Source organism: Eurosta solidaginis, chromosome 1, assembly GCF_040869045.1.
Source record: "Eurosta solidaginis isolate ZX-2024a chromosome 1, ASM4086904v1, whole genome shotgun sequence".
In the NCBI taxonomy this organism is placed as follows: Eukaryota; Metazoa; Arthropoda; class Insecta; order Diptera; family Tephritidae; genus Eurosta; species Eurosta solidaginis.
In genome coordinates this window covers 327433152-327452411 of record NC_090319.1, presented here as the reverse complement: position 1 = coordinate 327452411, position 19260 = coordinate 327433152, and the positions used below count along the sequence as shown (strand labels likewise).

Here is a 19260-nt window from a genome sequence, read left to right as displayed (position 1 = left end):
GTAGTATAGCGTCATCAATCACAAGACGAACGGACTACCAGATTCCCTATCTGCGCTTCGAGGGAGATCTTGAGGCCACAATAGAGGTGGACGGTTGGCGCAAGGGTGCGCAAATGGCGGACGAGGCAATACATATGTACACAGATGGTTCCAAAGTAGTGGAAGGAGTAGGGTCTGCGGTATACTGTGCTAATCCGGAAATAAGCAGATCCTACAGGCTGCCGGATTACTGTAGCGTTTTCCAAGCGGAAATATTAGCCGTAACCAAAGCAGTAGAAACCCTGGAAGAGAATGGCTTAAGCGGCAACCGTGCTAACTTTTATATTGGCAGTCAAGTAGCAATTAAGGCAATAATCTCACATATCACAGCATCTCAATGCGTGTTAGAGTGTAAGCAGTCTCTGGAGAGAATCGGGACAGGGAGAAGCATATATCTATATTGGGTCCCAGGGCATATGGGAATAGATGGGAATGAAAAAGCGGATGAACTAGCTAAAAAGGGCGCATCCCTTGAAGCTTGCTCCGTAGATGTCCCAATTAGATTGGGCGAGATTAAGCGAAGGCGAGAGGTGCACATGATCGACCAAGCGGGAAAGGCGTGGGTTCAAGCGCGGGTCTGTAAAGTGTCGAAGATTATGTGGAGGTCTTACAACCTTAGACTAACAAATTTGCTACTATCATTAAAAAGAGAGGACTGTAGACTCATGACGGGTATTCTGACTGGACACTGCCTTCTGGCGTCAGATGCCTTTAAATTAGGATTGGTCACTGATAGCAGATGTAAGAAGTGCGTGTTGGAGGAGGAAGCGATCGAGAATGTTCTGTGCTCATGCCCTGCACTTGCCAGGCTAAGACTCCAGCTATAAGGAGTGATACAGCTGTCAGATCTAGAAGCAGCAAGTGGCTTAAGTCCTAGGAAGCTTCTAGTATTTGCCAAGAGGACGTAGTTATTTTATAACATAGGTCCTGGTTTTTGATAGGGTTTTTCAGTTTGGTCGTTAAAACAAACTTCTGGTAACACTACAGACTCAATCAGTCTATGTGAGGTTCTCATGGATGGCCAGTTCAACCTAACCTAACCTCCCAGGTAACTCGTCTCTATCAACATCCCTCTATTTTTCTTCATCTCCTTCACTTCTCTAGATTCTTCTCCTTCCTATCTTCCCCACGCACTTTTTCCATTTTTATCTCCATTTTCTACTCCAATTTTCTTTGCCCTTTCTCACTCTTTCTCCATTTTTCTTCCTCTCAACCATCTCTTACTCTCGGTCTCCAACTTCCACTTAACTCTCTTTCCCTCTCTCTCTTCTGATTAACCACAACCCTTTGTTAAAACCCTTATTAGCACATCTTATATGATACCCATATTGTGAAGACACATTCACCCTGGTCCGCATCAATGGTCTAGGAAAGGGTCAAATATGGAACTAAAATATAAATAAGATTTTCCCGAAAAGGTCGGACACTGGTTCACTTCTCGACAAGAAAAGTTTCTCAAACAGTTTGGAATGTGTCTGTCCCTGGTCCTCTTCTCAAATAATACACCAGTCAATTAGAGCCAACTGTGAATCAAGGCATCCTCAGACCCCCATGAAAACACACACAAAATTTTAACAAAATCGATGGAGTTGTGACTAAATTCCTCCAGTCACAAACACACGAATAGAAAAATTTATATATGCAGATTTTCCATGAACATAAGGAACCGTTCATATCATTATGCACTGAGTGGGATACAATTTTTGTTTATTCTTAAATAGAGATGCACTCGTGAGCTTCGTAGAGCTTCGAAGAGCTATTTGGCGTTCACCTGCATGTCGTGTGAGTGCAGTGACAGAGATTCAGTAAATCAAGCAGTCAATCAGTTTTAGTTTGTACTTCAAGCAATAAAGCGTGAGTTCTATGCTCTTTTTGAGGTAAATTCAAGCACATATTCGAAGCTTTGACGGCGCTGTGCACCACTGTTCTAAAACCTGACCGGTAAAGAATGGATTCGTACTGCTTATGGCAACTGTGTATCCACTTGACATCAAACGTTTGACAAAAGTACGATTCAAATGAAATCGAGACTTTGCATTTCTTCAAGCATTTGAAATGGACATGGAAAATCATATATTTTACTCACCTTCATCTTTCACATTTCCTACGAGTATATCATAGCCACGTAAATCGGCGTTCTCCAACATTTTCATTGGATCATCGGTCAAAAATACGCCATCTATGGTTGGTGCTGAGGGAAAACTTAATATTCCCGAGTATGAGTTCCATTGTTGTACTGAAATTGTTTTGGCATCAACATCACGCATACATGTCATCACAGCTTGAGGATTTACCTGAAAAAAGAAGACGAAATAATAAGAGTAACTCAAAGGGCAACATAAGCACATATATACAATGTAGTTAGTATGAAGTTTTGAGCTCAAATAAAATCAAGTTGTATTTTTGTGGTATCTACAGCATGATATATGCAACATCTTGTCACGCCTTATTTTCTTTGCTAACGAAAATTGCTACTAATCCGTTGCCAGGGTATAGAACCTAATATTTACTAGGGTTACGAGGGGATGGGTGCTCACGATAAAAGGGGTGGCATATCGGGTAGGTCTGATACAGTGACGCTAACAGTGCGTAGACGTAATATAAAAATAAGAGTTACTCATATATAAGTAAAAATCGAATATATATAAGGGCTTTAAACATATTAATAACAATGTTTTAATAGTTACTAAGAGTCGTAATTTGAATTATATTTGTGATTTTAACAACGAATAATTTACTACCATAAATAAAGTATACTTTCTTTCACTGTCTACAACACTTTAGATTATAAGTACAACCCTACACTCTAATGATAAGTTATATATATATATATATATATATATATATATATATATATATATATGTATACTAGCAGACCCGGCAGACGTTGTTCTGCCCTAAATTTGGCCTATCTGCGTACATTTTAATAAGCTTTTCCATCTAACTCTGCCCTCCCCCCACCCCTCTTCACTTTTTCCTGATCCTTTTATTCACTCCTCCCTCCGTCTATTTCGGTTCATCTATCTCCATATTCGTCTCATTATATTTCTTTCTCAGTCTCCTTCTCTCTTTTCTCTTCTCTCGCGTTCTTCTCATTCTTCTTCATCCCTTATTGCCTGTCCCAGAGGGTGGTATGTATTTGGTTCCAGTCCCAGTCACAGTCCCACTCCGAATCTCAGTCCCAGTCCTAGTCCTAATCTCAGTCCCAGTCCCAGTCCGTCTCTGGTCTACTTCCCGGAAAAAAGGGTTGTAAATACTAATATAGGCAAGTATATACCAAATGTCAGGCAAATCGAATAGGACGTATGTAAATAGGTATGTAGGTATTATTAATTCACGTCTCTATTTCGGCTTCGCAGGCATATTTATCAGGTTTGCCAGGTTGATGCGACTAAATCGAATATCACAATGAAAATTACTTTAGAGCTATCAGCAACAGCTTTCATTTCGTATCCATATTACCCACACATTCTAGGGTTATCCGGGTCCACGTTTTGGCCTATATCTTGAGACCCTAGTCACCAGGCGGTATAATATATTTCTCAGTACTAAAGCACTCATCAACAGCTTTCATTTGATATTCATATTATATAAATACATTCTAGGGGTACCCGGGTCCACGCTTGAACAAAATCGACCGACGCATCTCTTCAAACACCGGCGACCAACTAACACACATTTTAGCCTTTCCTTTTATATATAGAGATTTTTATTATTCACACTTCACTAATATATTAAAATGAAATGCAGATTTTCGTTGCTTTTGAAATTCGGCTTAAAAATTGCACATGGAACAACTAAAGAGACTCCTAAATTAAAAAACTTTCTTAGTACTTCTAAATTGCGGGCCCCTCAGAAACCCCGGGTCCGGGGGTAATCCCCCATCCCCCCCCCCCCCTCTGTGATGTGCTATACATTCGCTATAATACTTTCATCGATAAGCACGTAGTTTAATTAAACACCAACCAATTATTTTTAATTGGAAGTATATCCGCACCACCTGAAAATATGAGTGCCGGTGCGTGTATGTAACATTTTATTATTAGGTATAAACGTATAAAAAAATTTTCAATAAAATAATATTGCGACTATAAATTGAGATACAACCTATCCTATATTTCAAGTTGGATCAAACTACACACGGGGTGCAAAACAAATTCAAAATTGGTTCAGTAGTTTAGCAGTCCATCGCGGACAAACAATGTGACACGTGATTTTTATATATAAAGATAATTATAAATTGTGTAGAAACATATATGTTAAAACTGCACTTACCGACAATCGTGACGCATTACAATTGCAATCATTTATTAATGCTTTGCCAATTTCCACTGCTTTTTCCGAAGTCATATGACTCCAAGGTGCATTCATTGTACCCGACTGCAACATGCCACGTTTCACCATACCTGCCGTCGCTGGCGATAAAAGTTGCGCATTCACTGAACTCGAACCAGCCGATTCACCAAATAACGTCATCCAATCAGGATTACCACCAAAGGCGTGAGCATTTTCTTTTAGCCAACGTATAGCCAAAGCTTGATCCCATAAACCAACATTACCGGGTGCTTCATCCTCATAGCCGGGCATAACGGGCGACAAGTGTAGAAAACCAAATGACCCCACACGATATTGAAATGAAGCGACAATGACATTGCCAACAGCTGCCATAATATCCGCATTGTAAATATCCAATGTAGCAGTGCCCGTCATAAAGCCACCACCATAAATCCAAATGAGTACGGGTAAACCATTTGTGGTGTTTTGCGGATTTCCGTTATGTATCAAATGATCAGTGTCGGCTTTATTTGTATGCTAACGATTGACAACGATGTAGCCGGAAAGCAGGTATACATAGAAAATGTGAAAGAAGGAAATATAATTTAGTCAAATATTTTAAAGTATGAACAAAAACATTTATGAGTCATTCCATGCGTATTTTATAATATTTTATTTTTTTACAAGCGTACAACAATTGGAACTTTCTATAGCTACCGAAAATATGTGTATAACTAATCGTTAAAACCTTTCATATAAAAATCTACAATATTTCATTATAAGACAATAGCCATGACTGTACTTTTTAGCATGTCCACCACATATTGTATACAATTTTAATAAGTTCAACGAATAAATCTTAAACAGGATACTTCTTTATTAATTTGCTATTCGTTTGACAAAAGCAGTTCATCGCAGCATTTAAGTACTTGGTTCAGAAAAAGCTAACTTTTAATTGGATCAGGTTAGGTAAGGTTTAAATGACAAGTCCGTGAGGACACACGTCACATAGACTGAATCAGTCCAAAGTGTAACCAGAAGTGTGGCTAACAACCAACCAAAAACCCTATTAAAAACCTGGACCTGCTTTATAAAACAACTCCGTCCTCTTGACACATACTATAGCTGTATCACTCCTAATAGCTTGTGTCTGGCAAGCGCAGGGCACGAGCACACAACGTGCTCGATCATTTTCTTCTCCAACCCGCACTTCCTACATGTGCTTTTACAGACAAGGTTTAATTTGAAAGCATATGCTGCCAGAAGCCAAAGTCAAGTCAGAATACCAGTCATGAGTCTACAAGTCTGTCTTTTTAATGATAGTATTACCTTCGTTAGTCTAAGATTGTAAGACCTACATATGATTTTCGACATTTTACAGCCCCGCAGTTGGGTCTACGTCTTTCTCGTTTGGTCGATCAGCTACAACTCTCCCCTTTTCTTAATCTCACCCAATCTAATTGGGACTTTTGAAAAGCAAGCTTCGGTGTACATTTGTATCGTCTCGTCTGCCATTCTAGCACGATTGCGCCAACCATTCGCCTCTACTGTGGCTCTATGCGCCCCTTCGAAGCGCAGATACGGAGTCAGGAAAACGTACAATCTAGAATGACTTAGCGCAATGGTACTTCTGCAGGATCCTGCTGTTAATTTCTAACTTAACTAGAGATGATGAAAACGGTCACGCTCACTTTAAAAAATTTACTTGCAATGGGAAGTCTCGTCCTTATATCTGCCAACAATTTAAACTACAACCATGTGAGATTTAGTTGAAGGGGTATGCATGATAACTTTGAACACAGGTAAGGCTAAATTTGTCCAATCAGGCTCATAAAACAACCATTCTGACAAAATCTGCAGAGGGAAATCGTTGGTAGATGCCAACGTCGAAGCATTAGATCTTTAGTTTAAGAAAAATGCTGATTTCAACGAAACACAACATCTTAAAATCTCGCAATCGCAATCACCAAAAAAAAAAAAAAATTGACATGAAATGACCCCATACATGTGGTACATACATATATTTATTTAAGTATGAATAATAAAAATTGTCTCACTCACCTCACCGCCATTAGCGCCACGTCCATGCCTGAAACGCGCTTTTGCTGGTGCCCAAATATTTATGTATAAACAATCTTCTGATACATTTGTATTGGGGTTCCACACCTCTTCGCCGGAGAAACCAGGAAAATATTCATATCTGTAATTAAGAAACAAAGACACAGTGAACAAATAAGCGAACACAGCAATGGTAAAGAATAACAGCATAATTATTAAAAATATACGTTCATTGATACATAATATCTACAAGCAGGCATAAAATTATAAACAGTGAAACCTCACTTGGGCGGACACTTATTGTCATCCAGCTTTTGTCGGATAAAGAGCGGTGTCCGCTCAACGAAGTGGATAACTACTTAACATTTTTTTCAACTTAGTTAATAGATTTCGTACTCACGAAGATCTGTTTTTATTTTACTAATCTGTTCTAAAAATTATGTAAGCCCGTGGTTCGGTTGAGATCTTAGAGCCATTATAAAGTTGGAAGGGTGTGACAATGGCGAAAACATGTCGAAAGATAAGATACAAAATATGAAAATGGAAACGGGATGGCCTATGGTATAGTGTTCCGATTTAGTTATAACAAGCTCGTACAAACCGGTAGTGATACTATAAAAACTGCAGTCGCTTAAACTTTTTATTGACAGGCAGGCTGTCATTGAGGCGGTAATATCGCATATCAGTGTGCTAGTGCACAAACAAGCACTTGGAAGAATATTAACAGGGAGAAGTTCTCAACTATTAGGGGAGTCCGGTCATTTGGGCGATGTCGGTAACGAAAAGGCGGATGAATTGGGAAAGGAGACAATAGCTGCACATAATCAACTCAGTAATAAAGTTTTGAAACCAAGCGTAGGACTGCAAGGTGTTAACGATCACCTCAAATTCTAGAAGCCGGTAGTGGGGTTGACCCTAGTTAACTTCTAGTGTTTTTCAAAATGACGTAATTATTGCATAACATAGATCAAAGTTCTTGAGGAAGCTTTTCAGATTGTACATCGAATAAGCTTCTGGTAACTTGATGGACACATTAAGTTTATGTGAGAATTCAACATTTACTCTGATAGCCAAGCGGCTATCAAGTATTGAGTTCAACTACTGTGCGATCGATGGTGGTCTGGGAGTGATTGACCTCGCTTGCGATTGCATCGAACTATTTTATAATTAAGATTATCTTGCTCGCGGGCCATAGTGATATCCCGGGCAACTGTCAAGCGGATCTCTTATTCCCCATCGGACAAATGAACTGGATGAGGGTGGCTGTAGGGATTTCGGGATCCTACTGGCCATCTGTGGTTTGCTCCTCCATAGCTGGGCCTCGATTCAGCTTAGCAAACGTTGGGAGGACACCACCTCTTGAAGGGTAACAAAATCTTTCTGGCCGAAAGTGGATGGCAGCAGGTCTGCCAAAATAAATGGGTTCACTAAGGCTTACTATCAATGGTCATTGGGGTTTTGAGAGAGCACGGTCCCATGGGTATCCATGCAATACGTCTCAATATACTGTAAACTCAATCGTGCTGCAGTTGTATGGAGGATGATGAGGTGGAATCATTAAATCACTTTATGCTTGATTGCCCAGCTTTTGCCAGAACTAGGCGAAATCTACGTCACCGTTATTTTACTGTATGTGGTATCACAACGGACCTTCATGTTGTCCAAGTGAGCTTCCCTTATCAAGGCAGCTATCACCTAACCTATGCTTACCTAAGTTTATGTTAAGTCCTTGAAGACTGACCAGCTCAGTCTAACCTTACTTCAGTCAATCTTATAGTCTTACTTTTATTTACGCAAAAGCGATACTAAATAGTGACATATTATGATATTTCTTAAGATTAATTACGTATTTATCAACAAAATTGGTTTAATTTGGGAAAAGCGCTTTTTTTCATTTGGCAATAAATTGATATTCATTCTCTTACTTTGTCCCTTTAGGAGAAGTTCAAGTCCGTCCTATAGTTTGTGTTCGCCGATAAGAGGTTCGTGTTCGCTCAGTAGAAGTTTTCCATCCCATTTTATAGCAAACTAGAATAAACCCACGGCTCCGCCTGCGTGATATTTGATTATCAAGGTATGTTTAATTTTGCGAGAGTTTAACCGGAAAAACTTTTTCACAAAAACCTGTCTATGTTACTTCTAGGAACGCCTAGAATCACTGTACGAAATTTCACGGCATTTCATGTTGCGGTTCAAAATTTATAGCTGCCCAAACGAACAGAGATTGAATTTTATAGATATAGATAGATACCTGCAAGCGTCCGGTTAAGAGATAAGTCCGCCAAATAGAGTTGTCCGTTAGGAGGGGTTTCTCTGTATATGAAGTTATATATCGTATACAAGTAAATATTTATTTATGACTTTGTACATGCGAAATCCAAACATTTTCATTCTCGCACCTAATCTGAAGGATTTACTTAATTCGCTGTTGAATAAAAGCAAGCCCATGAGTTGGTAAGTGGATTTTGTTTAAGGGGAAACGACGATAGGTCTGTGAATATAAAAGTACTTAAATTTATGGGTAAAATATTTATTTGAAGAAATTACGATATATTTTTTTCGAGACTTGATTTCAAAGTATTTGAACCTTTTATAGGATTTACGAAATTGTAAAAAAAAACAAGTAAAGAAGGCTAAGTTCGGGTGCAACCGAACATTACATACTCAGTTGAGAGCTATGGAGACAAAATAAGGGAAAATCACCATGTAGGAAAATGAAACTAGGGTAACCCTGGAAAGTGTTTGTATGACATGTGTATCAAATGGAAGGTATTAAAGAGTATTTTAAGAGAGTGGGGCCATAGCTCTATAGGTGGACGCCATTTACGGATATCGCCATAAAGGTGGACCAGGGCTGACTCTAGAATTTGTTGTACGATATGGGTATCAAATTAAAGGTATTAATGAGGGTTTTAAAAGGGAGTGGTGGTAGTTGTATATGTGAAGGTGTTTTCGGGATATCGACCAAAATGTGGTGACCCAGAATATCATCTGTCGAATACCGCTAATTTATTTATATATGTAATACCACGAACAGTATTCCTGCCAAGATTCCAAGGGCTGTTGATTTCGCCCTGCAGAACTTTTTCATTTTCTTCTACTTAATATGGTAGGTGTCACACATATTTTACAAAGTTTTTTCTAAAGTTATATTTTGCGTCAATAAACCAATCCAATTACCATGTTTCATCCCTTTTTTCGTATTTGGTATAGAATTATGGTATTTTTTTCATTTTTCGTAATTTTCGATATCGAAAAAGTGGGCGTGGTCATAGTCGGATTTTTTATACCAATATAAAGTGAGCTCAGATAAGTACGTGAACTGAGTTTAGTAAAGATATATCGATTGTAGCTCAAGTTATCGTGTTAACGGCCGAGCGGAGGGACAGACGGTCGTCTGTGTATAAAAACTGGGCGTGGCTTCAACTGATTTCGCCTTTTTTCACAGAAAACAGTTATCGTCCTAGAATCTAATCCCCTACCAAATTTCACAAATATTGGTAAATTTTTGTTCGACTTATGGCATTAAAAGTATCCTAGACAAATTAAATGAAAACGGGCGGAACCACGCCCATTTTGAAATTTTCTTTTATTTTTGTATTTTGTTGCCATATCACCATATAATTACTGGAGTTGAATGTTGACTTAATTTACTTATATACTGTAAAGATATTAAATTTTTTGTTAAAATTTGACTTAAAAAAAAATTTCTTTTTAAAGTGGGCGTGGTCATTCTCCGATTTTGCTAATTTTTATTAAGCATACATATACTAATAGGAGTAACGTCCCTGCCAAATTTCATCATGATATCTTCAACGAATGCCAAATTACATCTTGCAAAACTTTTAAATTAAAAAAAAAATAAATGTAAGGCGCGATAACCTCCGAAGAGATCTAAGGCCGAGCTTCTCTTCCAATTTGCGTCGTTCTCCTCTTGATTTTCCCTACAAATTGGCCGGAAAGGACCTACATGATTTTATGCCGACTCCGAACGGCAACTGCAAGGCAGATCAGTTTTCACTGAGAGCTTTTCATGGCTGCCGGGGTGCGAACCCAGGGCATACGGTGTGGTAGGCGGAGCACGCTACCATCACACCACGGTGGCCGCCACTTTTAAATTAAAAAAAAAAAAATGTAAGGCGCGATAACCTCCGAAGAGATCTAAGGCCGAGCTTCTCTTCCAATTTGCGTCGTGCCCCTCTTGATTTTTCCCTACAAATTGGCCGGACGGGACCTACATGTTTTATGCCGACTCCGAACGGCATCTGCAAGGCAGATGAGTTTTCACTGAGAGCTTTTCATGGCAGAAATACAATCGGAGCGCTTGTCAGACACTGCCGAGGGGCGACCCCGCTTAGAAAAATTGTCTTCTAATTGAAAAATCTTATTTCTAAAATTTTGATGTTGCTTTGCCCGGGAGATGAACCCAGGGCATACACGGTGGCCGCCTTTTTCCTTTTAAAAGTGGGCGGTGCGACGCCCATTGGCCAAAATTTTACTAATTTTCTATTCTGCGTCATAAGTTGAACTCACCTACCTAGTTTCATAGCTTTTTCCGTCTTTGGTAATGACTTATCGCACTTTTTCGGTTTTTCGAAATTTTCAATATCGAAAAAGTGGGCGGGGTTATAGTCCGATATCGTTCATTTTAAATAGCGATCTGAGATGAGTGCCCAGGAACCTACATACCAAATTTCATAAAGATACATCAATATTTACTCAAGTTATTGTGTTAACGGACATACGGACGGACGGACGGACGGACGGACATGGCTTAATCAAATTTTTTTTCGATACTGTTGATTTTGATATATGGAAGTCTATATCTATCTCGATTCCTTTATACTTGTACAACCAACCGTTATCCAACCAAAGTTAATATACTCTGTGAGCTCTGCTCAACTGAGTATAAAAATATCTGTAAAAAGGAAGATTGTTTTGGGCTTTCATCTTGCGTATAACAGTGGATGTTTATATATATGTGTAGTGTGTGTGTGAGTCTTATGAGCGTTGAAATTAGTTTGGCGATCCTAACTAAATGCTCACAGTGTTCACGTTAGTCCAAATTATCTACCACAACAGCTTAAAAGGCTTAAATTTTTCTCGCGGAATACCTGTAAGGGGCGAATTAAACTCGTATTCCATATTTCCGGTGAAATTACCAAAATGCGCTGTTGAAAGAATATAAAAATTGAAGATTTATGGCCCCTCATCCTTCCATTCGACCACAGGACACTCAAGAATACTAAACAAATACAGTTTCCTTCCTCCTAGCACGCATCGCTGTGCGACCACAACAGTTGCGGAAACCAACTTAAAGGTAAATATTCACCGTAGAGATGTCTGGACGGAGTCGGATAGGTGCCTTGCTATTGACAGTAGCATTTCCATATACACGGACGGCTCCAAGCTAAACGGTAGAGTTGGAGGTAGTATATACTCAAGGCACCTTGTCCTCCAGCCCTCCTTCAAACTACTCGACCATTGCAGTGTATTGCAGGCAGAAGTTTCAGCCATAGTAATGGAAGCCGCAGCTGGATACGGACACGCACTGTCGGCAAACAAATCTTTATTTTCAGTGAAAGTCAAGCTGCCATAAAATCTTTGGACTCGTTCAATTCTGAACTAGCACTAAACTATCGCCGATCTCTTCAAGAGATGGCTCAACAGAACCGTTTACACCTCACATGGGTCCCTGGATACAGGTACATCGAGGGAGACTGCATTGCAGATGAACTCGTTAGACATGGTACAACCAGGCAGATCCTTCGAGGCCAAGAACGCTTAGGTATGCTAAAAGAACACATCCGCCAGGATGTCGAACATCGAAGGAAACCTGGCCTAATGGGATCCTAAAAGATCCCGTCATGTGTACAACCTAAGTAGGGATACCTTATAGTCGATGCTGCAGGAGTTGTGAAAAGGAAAGGGTGGTTCACCACATCTGCAACAGCCCCGCACTAAACGGAGCACGGCAGCCTTTCTGGGTGCTTCATTTCTAGATAATCTCAGCCAGTTTATGAAGCATGACGCCAAGGTCCTAGTAGGTTTTATCAAGCCACCAAAATTGTAAACGCTGTATTTGCGTGGTATCACAACGGGCCTAATATTACTGGTCTAAGTATGCCCTCGGGCAGCCACCTGAAGCTAACCCATGGCCCATCTTGGTCTTCCAGTAATGCGCACTGCATATAGCGAAGACAGTTTAATGATGACCTTGATGAGCTTTATGCGCATATAAATATAGCAATAGCTTTGCTGGCTAGGAAATAGTACGCAAATCATCTGTGATCAATTTATACGCAGACCGAAACCTGACTATGCACTATGAAAGCTTTCTTTTGAAAAAAACCTTGACCTTGTACCCACTGGTATTCGTTGCTTTCTAAGGTACGTCAGTTGTTTTACAAAGACGACCACTCGACCAATTGTCGGATTAGCACTACGCTGTTGAAAGGAATTTTGTGATTGATGATCAGCGAACCAAAGGTATAAAAAGAATAACAAAAACCAGATTAAAAAACAAGGCCGCGGGCGTTAATGGATTGCCTGCGGAGCTATTCAAATACGGCGGCGAGGAGATGGTAAGGCGCATTCATCTGCTTCTTCGCAAAATATGGGCAGACGAGTGCATACCCGACGATTGGAATATAAGTGTTCTTTGCCCAGTCCACGAGAAGGGGGATGCTGCAAACTGCACCAACTATCGCGTAATCAGCCTTCTTAATATCGCATATAAGGTCCTTTCAAGTGTATTGTGCGAAAGATTGAAGCCCACCGTGAATCGGCTGATTGGATCTTATCAGTGCGGCTTCAGACATGGTAAATCTACCTTCGACCAGATTTTCACAATGCGCCAAATCTTGGAAAAAACCGGCGAAAAAAGAATCGACACACATCACCTCTTCGTCGATTTTAAAACCGCCTTCGACAGCACGAAAAGGAGCTGCCTATATGCCGCTATGTCTGAATTTGGTTTCCCCGCAAAACTTATACGGCTGTGCAAAATGACGTTGAGCACCACCATCAGCTCAATCAGAATTGGGAAGGACCTCTCCGAGCCGTTCGAAACAAAACGAGGTTTCATACAGGGTGACCCACTATCGTGCGATTTATTTAATTTGATGATGGAGAAAATTATACTAGCTGCAGAACTTAACCGCTTTGGAACAATATTTTATAAAAGCGTGCAATTACTGGCATATGCTGATGACATTGATATCATCGGCCTGACTCCAAACTGGAAAAGAAGCGGTAAAGATGGGTTTTATGATGGATGAGCACAAAACAAAGTACCTGGTGTCATCCAGCAAAGAGTCAGCGCATACGCGCCTTGGCAACCACGCTACTGTTGGCAGCCATAGTTTCGAAATAGTAAAAGACTTCGTTTATTTGGAAACCAGCATCAACACTAGCAACAACATCAGCACTGAAATACAGCGAAGAATCAATCTTGCCAATAAATACTACTTTGGAATAGGTAGGTAATTGAAAAGTAAAGTCCTCCTTCGGCAAACGAAAATCATACTTTACGAGTCACTTATCGTTCCCGTCCTGCTATATGGTGCAAAAGCATTGACCATGACACCATCAGATGAAACGGCTTTGGGAGTGTTCGAGAGAAAAGTTCTTCGAAAGATGTATGGACCTATATGCGTTGGCGATGGCGAGTACCGAAAAAGATTTAACGATGAGTTGTACGATCTATACGCAGACATCAACATAGTCCGGCGAATTAAAACGCAGCGGCTGCGCTGGCTAGGCCATATTATGCGAATGAAGGATGACGCTCCGGCCAAGAAAGTGTCTCTATTGGAACCCGCCTATGGAAGCAGAGGTAGAGGGCGGCCCCCACTCCGTTAGAAAGATCAGGTGGAAAAGAATTTAAACTCCCTTGGTGTGACCAAATGGCGCCGGTTGGCAGAGAGAAGGAGCGACTGGCACGCCTTGTTGGACGGCCATAACCGTGTAAACGGTTAAGCACTAATTAAGTAAGTAAGTAAGTAAGAACCAAATATTTGCAGTGTGATAAGGAGTAGAACGGTTTCAATCGTCTTCACTTCTAGTGAAATTAAAGACACCGGATTTTGATTGACTAGTTTCCCTAGTTGTAGTAATTGTAACCCCTTAATATGTTTGTAATTTTTAGTATTGACAAAATAAGGCAATGACAGGTTGAAAATATGCGCTACTCTGAAAGAAGTTGTGCTAGTAAAATCACCAATTCGGTTCTGTTGTTCTTGACTTAACGGGGATTCGGTGAAATTGATCGAATTATGGTTAATTCGACCGAGTTCTTTGTCAAGCGAACAAATTAGTTTAGTCATTTCAGCAGAAGAGAAATTGTCGCTCTTAAGTTAACAAAATTCTGTAAAATTGACAGATTCCTGATCAATCTAACTGATTTTTTGTTAACGCAACTGATCTCACTGGTCATTTCAACAGCGGTCAATACATGAGCAAATTTCGAAGAGAATTTTACGTTCACTGCGATACATGAGCAAATTTCAAGGGATTCAAGGGGTTGTGTAGCGCAATATATAGCTTCTCCAACCCAATTGTCAACCTCACCTTCGAGCGGCGAATCCCGTTTCACTAACAGGCGAGGCTCTGGCGACCCCAAGCTCCTCATGGAACTTGGGGGTGGGGAGGGAGGGATGGCCTGAAGGTTCAATGTGGCCATATAAATCGTTCCCGAGATGGTCGGGCCAGCACCTTCATGGTGCTGTGTTACCGGAGCGTAGCGGATCTGTATCCGACAAAGGACCATCACATCGATAACACTCCCCAAAGCCTTCGGGGAGTAACCTAATCGCTACAACAACAACAACAACAACAGCAAATTTCAAAGAGAATTTTACGCTCACTGCGCTCTCTACTTTGTACTTATGTATGCTGTGTATGTATGTATATGGCGGCCGCCGTGGTGTGATGGTAGCGTGCTCCGTCTACCACACTTTGCAAATGCCGCAACATAGGTACTTTCGTACAAAGCTGTCGCAACAACTTTTTTTGTTCATTTGACTACTAAAACGGTCAATTACGAATCAAAGATTTGTGCGCAGTTGATTCAACATCTTGTTGCGATGGATAAAAATTGACAGAAATTTCGGTTGAATTGACCCGTATTCCGGTTGATTTTACCAGTCTTTTTCTTTTAGTGTGGTAGTCAGCTCGAGGAACGTAAGCACATTTGATCTTTGCCTCTTCCCGTACGTACGAACAAAGCACATTTTGTACCCTTTAAAACAAAACTTTCATTTCATTATCAGCTAGATATTGCTAATTGACATCAACATACATACAAAACTTTAAACACTTACCTTTCTTGCACACATGTTGCCGGCAGGCGCGTAGCATCCAATACCCCATGCCAAGGTTCCGCTGGTACTGGTTTGCGAAATCGTAAATCTTTTAGTGGTGGCTTAGCATATGGGATGCCCGAATACACATGCACTTCACGACCCTGCACCATTACAGAACGACCACGTACCGGACCGCTTGACGTTTGTACCACCAACCGATCAGTGACGCCATATACAAAGGACATACGTAAAAGCATAAGAATAATAGCAAATAGACCACGACCGATATCGCCGTTCAATTTGGACGACGACGAGACGCTGTGTTGTTGTGAACGCGACGACGACGAAAAGGCGGAGGACGCGTAGAATGGCGCGGTTAAAAGTAAAGATGCCATAATTACTGTTGAACTCTTTTTGGTGCACGGATTGTTGTAATGAAGCAACTAAACTTAAATGTGACAATCAATTGCTAGTTAACTCTGCTTATACGCCAATATTTGATTGCCTTCGTTGATGTTGTTGTGGTTGCACAAGTTTGCTGTAATTCACTGCTTTTGAATTAGTTTTTTGAATTTCTAAAAATGTGTAACGCACACACACATACACCCGAAAAAAACTTATCCAGCATACAATTCAATAATACGGCACGAGATGCAAGGCATGAACCATCGTCACGTTAAACCCGGCACTGAGTGTTTCTCTTTTTGTTGCTTCAGCTGCTGCTGCTGCCGTTAAAACTAGGCCGCAATCGTTGCTTTAGCCCTTCAATGCTGCTAAATGACTTTCGCTAGCAAAACGAATGACGTCACTACACCAGAACTCACACAGCATATAGCGTTCAGCAGTAGTAACAGCTGTGACCCTCTTTAATAGGTCAAACACTCATATACGTCGTGTTTATCGAGACCGCATGCACAACTCACTCACGTACACGGCAATCTGCACAAATTTTACGTTTGACTAGCTTACACCCGCTAAATGTGTAGAAGGGTTGCGGGGTTGTTTGGTCTAACTCACAAGCTAAAGGGTTGATGGTATGCTCTTGAAAATTGCTGCTGTTTGTTGTGCTAACGTGCTGTTTGGTGAACTGACGGCCTATTTCGTTATAAGTTTGTGTGTTAGGCGTAATGGCGAGGGTTGTCAGATTTCTTGTGCTTGGTGTACCGTATGGTAGCGTGCGGTCAAGTTTCCTTTACTCACTGCTTGCTTGTCAATTTTTGCTACGTTTTCAGCCTCAACGTATACGCGTGGAAGCTACACCACCATCACTTGCACTTTACGACCTTAGCTACAATTTTACAATTGCAAATCACTCGTTGGTTTATTCGCTTTGCTTAGCTCAGTGATTGCGCTTTTGGTTTAGCTTAATGTTCTGTGACTTTCGGCTGTTGGCTAACGACTTTTTATCTCATCCGTTTGCAATTTTATTCCAATCTTCGTCTGCCCTCTTCTTTCGTACCTCTTAACACTCACACACAGACACACTTTGCACCTAGTGGTAGTGTTTATATGTGCCTGCGTATACTTGCAGAGATCACGCACGACTTTGTAGCTGCTCTGTCGTTTAAACTGTTGCTTCAAACCGTTAGTGATTGCGTCACATGCTAAATTCCAAATATTTAAAAGAAAATACGTCTGTGATTTTTCGTCAGCCTCCTCACACCTCCAAAATTATTGAGCAGCTCAATTTATGCGCCTCCTTCCTCAAATTTTAGTAAGCCATCACTTTGAGCGGTGAATAAACTTTTTTTCCTTCTACTGCATTTCTTTCACAAAAATACAGTCTTTGTTGTATTCACTTATCCTCTTCTTATTTTAACAAGCAGTCTTGCCCTGAACTGGAAATAGAAATTATTTGTCTGCGATCTCCGAAATCTTGTTTAAGCCACTTTGTTCTTTTCGTTTTCTTTTACTCTCTTCATTAACTTATTTAAGCCGTCATCAAGGAATGTTCACTTAGTTTGTCCATTTCTCGAATTCCTCCCTCAATGCTAGTTCTACGCTATTTCGTGCCACCAACCTTTTACATGCACACGTTGTTGTTGTTTGAAAATATACACCAACCAAACAACTGTTGTAAAAAGTTTTTGTAATTTAACTGTTTTTGTTGTAGTTCTGCTTCGGCTTTTCTCATACAAAGTATCTGCAAAGTAAAACAAGATAATATATCAACTAATATTTGCGACCTCATTGCATTGCAAAAACAAGACATACACATTTAAACATATCAAAATATAAGAAGCTATATTATTCCAGAACTTTTAGCTTAGCCTGTGGCCTATGACGTAGATATGTCCGCCGTACTTAAATGCAGAAAACGTGCTGTGCTTATCAGATTAATATGGTTCATCAGTGAATGTATTTAAAATAATAAATACAAAGCACGATTACCTTCAAAGAGATTTTAGGCCGAGCTTCTCTTCCAATTTGGGACGTGCTCCTTCTTAATTTTACCTACAAAAAGGAGCAGCGGGAACTACATGTTTTACGCCGACTCCGAACGGCGTCTGCGAAGCAGGTAATTTTTAACTGAGAAGCTTTTCATGGCATAAGAAATACTCGGTGTGTTTGCCAAATCATTGCCGAAAGCGACCCTACTTGGAAAACTTTTTTTTCTAATTGTAAAACTTTTTTCTTAACTTTTAATGTTGCTTTTCCCGGGACTCGAAACCAGAATGTTCAGTGTGTTAGGCGGAGCACGGTATCACCACAGTGGAGTTTGCAAATTAACAATAGTCGAGACATTGAATAGTTTAAAACAGTTCATTAACTTATTATCGATAGTTCACTTCTTGTAATAACTAACAGCTTTTGATAAGTAAACATATTGTTGTTTTGTAGCAATGTGATGTGTTAACACCTTCTCCACGGTATGTGGGAATACTGAACTTAATTTGGGAACAATGTACCATAGAGTGTCGATGTGAGCGAAATCAGAGAGCAAATCAGTTAATGGAAATAAACGATGAAAGCAAGGCAAGAAAAGAAAAGAAAAGGAGAGGAAAGCAAAGGAAAGGAAAGGAGACGAAAAGAAAGGACAGGAAAGGAAAAGAAGGGGAGGAAAGATAGGGAAGGGAAAGAAAGGGAAAGGAAAGGAAAGCAAAGGAAAGGAAAAGAAAGAAAAGGAATAGAAAGGGAAGGAAAGGAAAGGAAAGGAAAGGAAAGGAAAGGAAAGGAAAGGAAAGGAAAGGAAAGGAAAGGAAAGAAAAAAGGAAAGGAAAGGAGAGGAAAGGAAAAGAAAGAAGAAGAAAGGAAAGGAAAGGAAAGGAAAGGAAAGGAAAGGAAAGGAAAGGAAAGGAGGGGAAAGGAAAAGAAAGGAATGAAAATGAAAGGAAAAGAAAAGAAAGGAGAGGAAAGGAAAGAAAAGGAAAAGAAAAGAGAAGAAAGGAAAGGAAATAAAATGAAAGGAAATGAAAGAGAGGGATAGGATAGGGAAGAAAAGGAAAAGAAGAGAAAGGAAAAAAATTAAAGGAAAAGGAACCGTGATAAAGGGAAGAAATCAATAAGTCGGAAGGAGGGAAAGGAAAGATTAAAATTTAAACACAAAAATCGAACAGAATGTTATCGAAGTGTAAGTGGTTTG

The 19260-nt window shown here is 40.1% G+C and overlaps 1 protein-coding gene across 12 annotated transcripts in view; it reads right to left on the bottom strand.

The window, feature by feature from the left end:
* Ace (Acetylcholine esterase) overlaps positions 1 to 19260 on the bottom strand; it is a 374783-nt gene that overhangs the window by 151102 nt on the left and 204421 nt on the right. For all 12 annotated transcript variants that reach the window (XM_067762076.1, XM_067762071.1, XM_067762074.1 and 9 more), the window contains exons 4-7: positions 15696 to 17820; positions 6376 to 6514; positions 4315 to 4851; positions 2126 to 2333 (exon numbers count right to left, since the gene is read on the bottom strand). In XM_067762076.1, coding sequence (XP_067618177.1) covers positions 2126 to 2333; positions 4315 to 4851; positions 6376 to 6514; positions 15696 to 16072 — 1261 coding nt within the window. In that variant the 5' untranslated portion in view covers positions 16073 to 17820. The remainder of the gene's footprint in view (positions 1 to 2125; positions 2334 to 4314; positions 4852 to 6375; positions 6515 to 15695; positions 17821 to 19260) is intronic.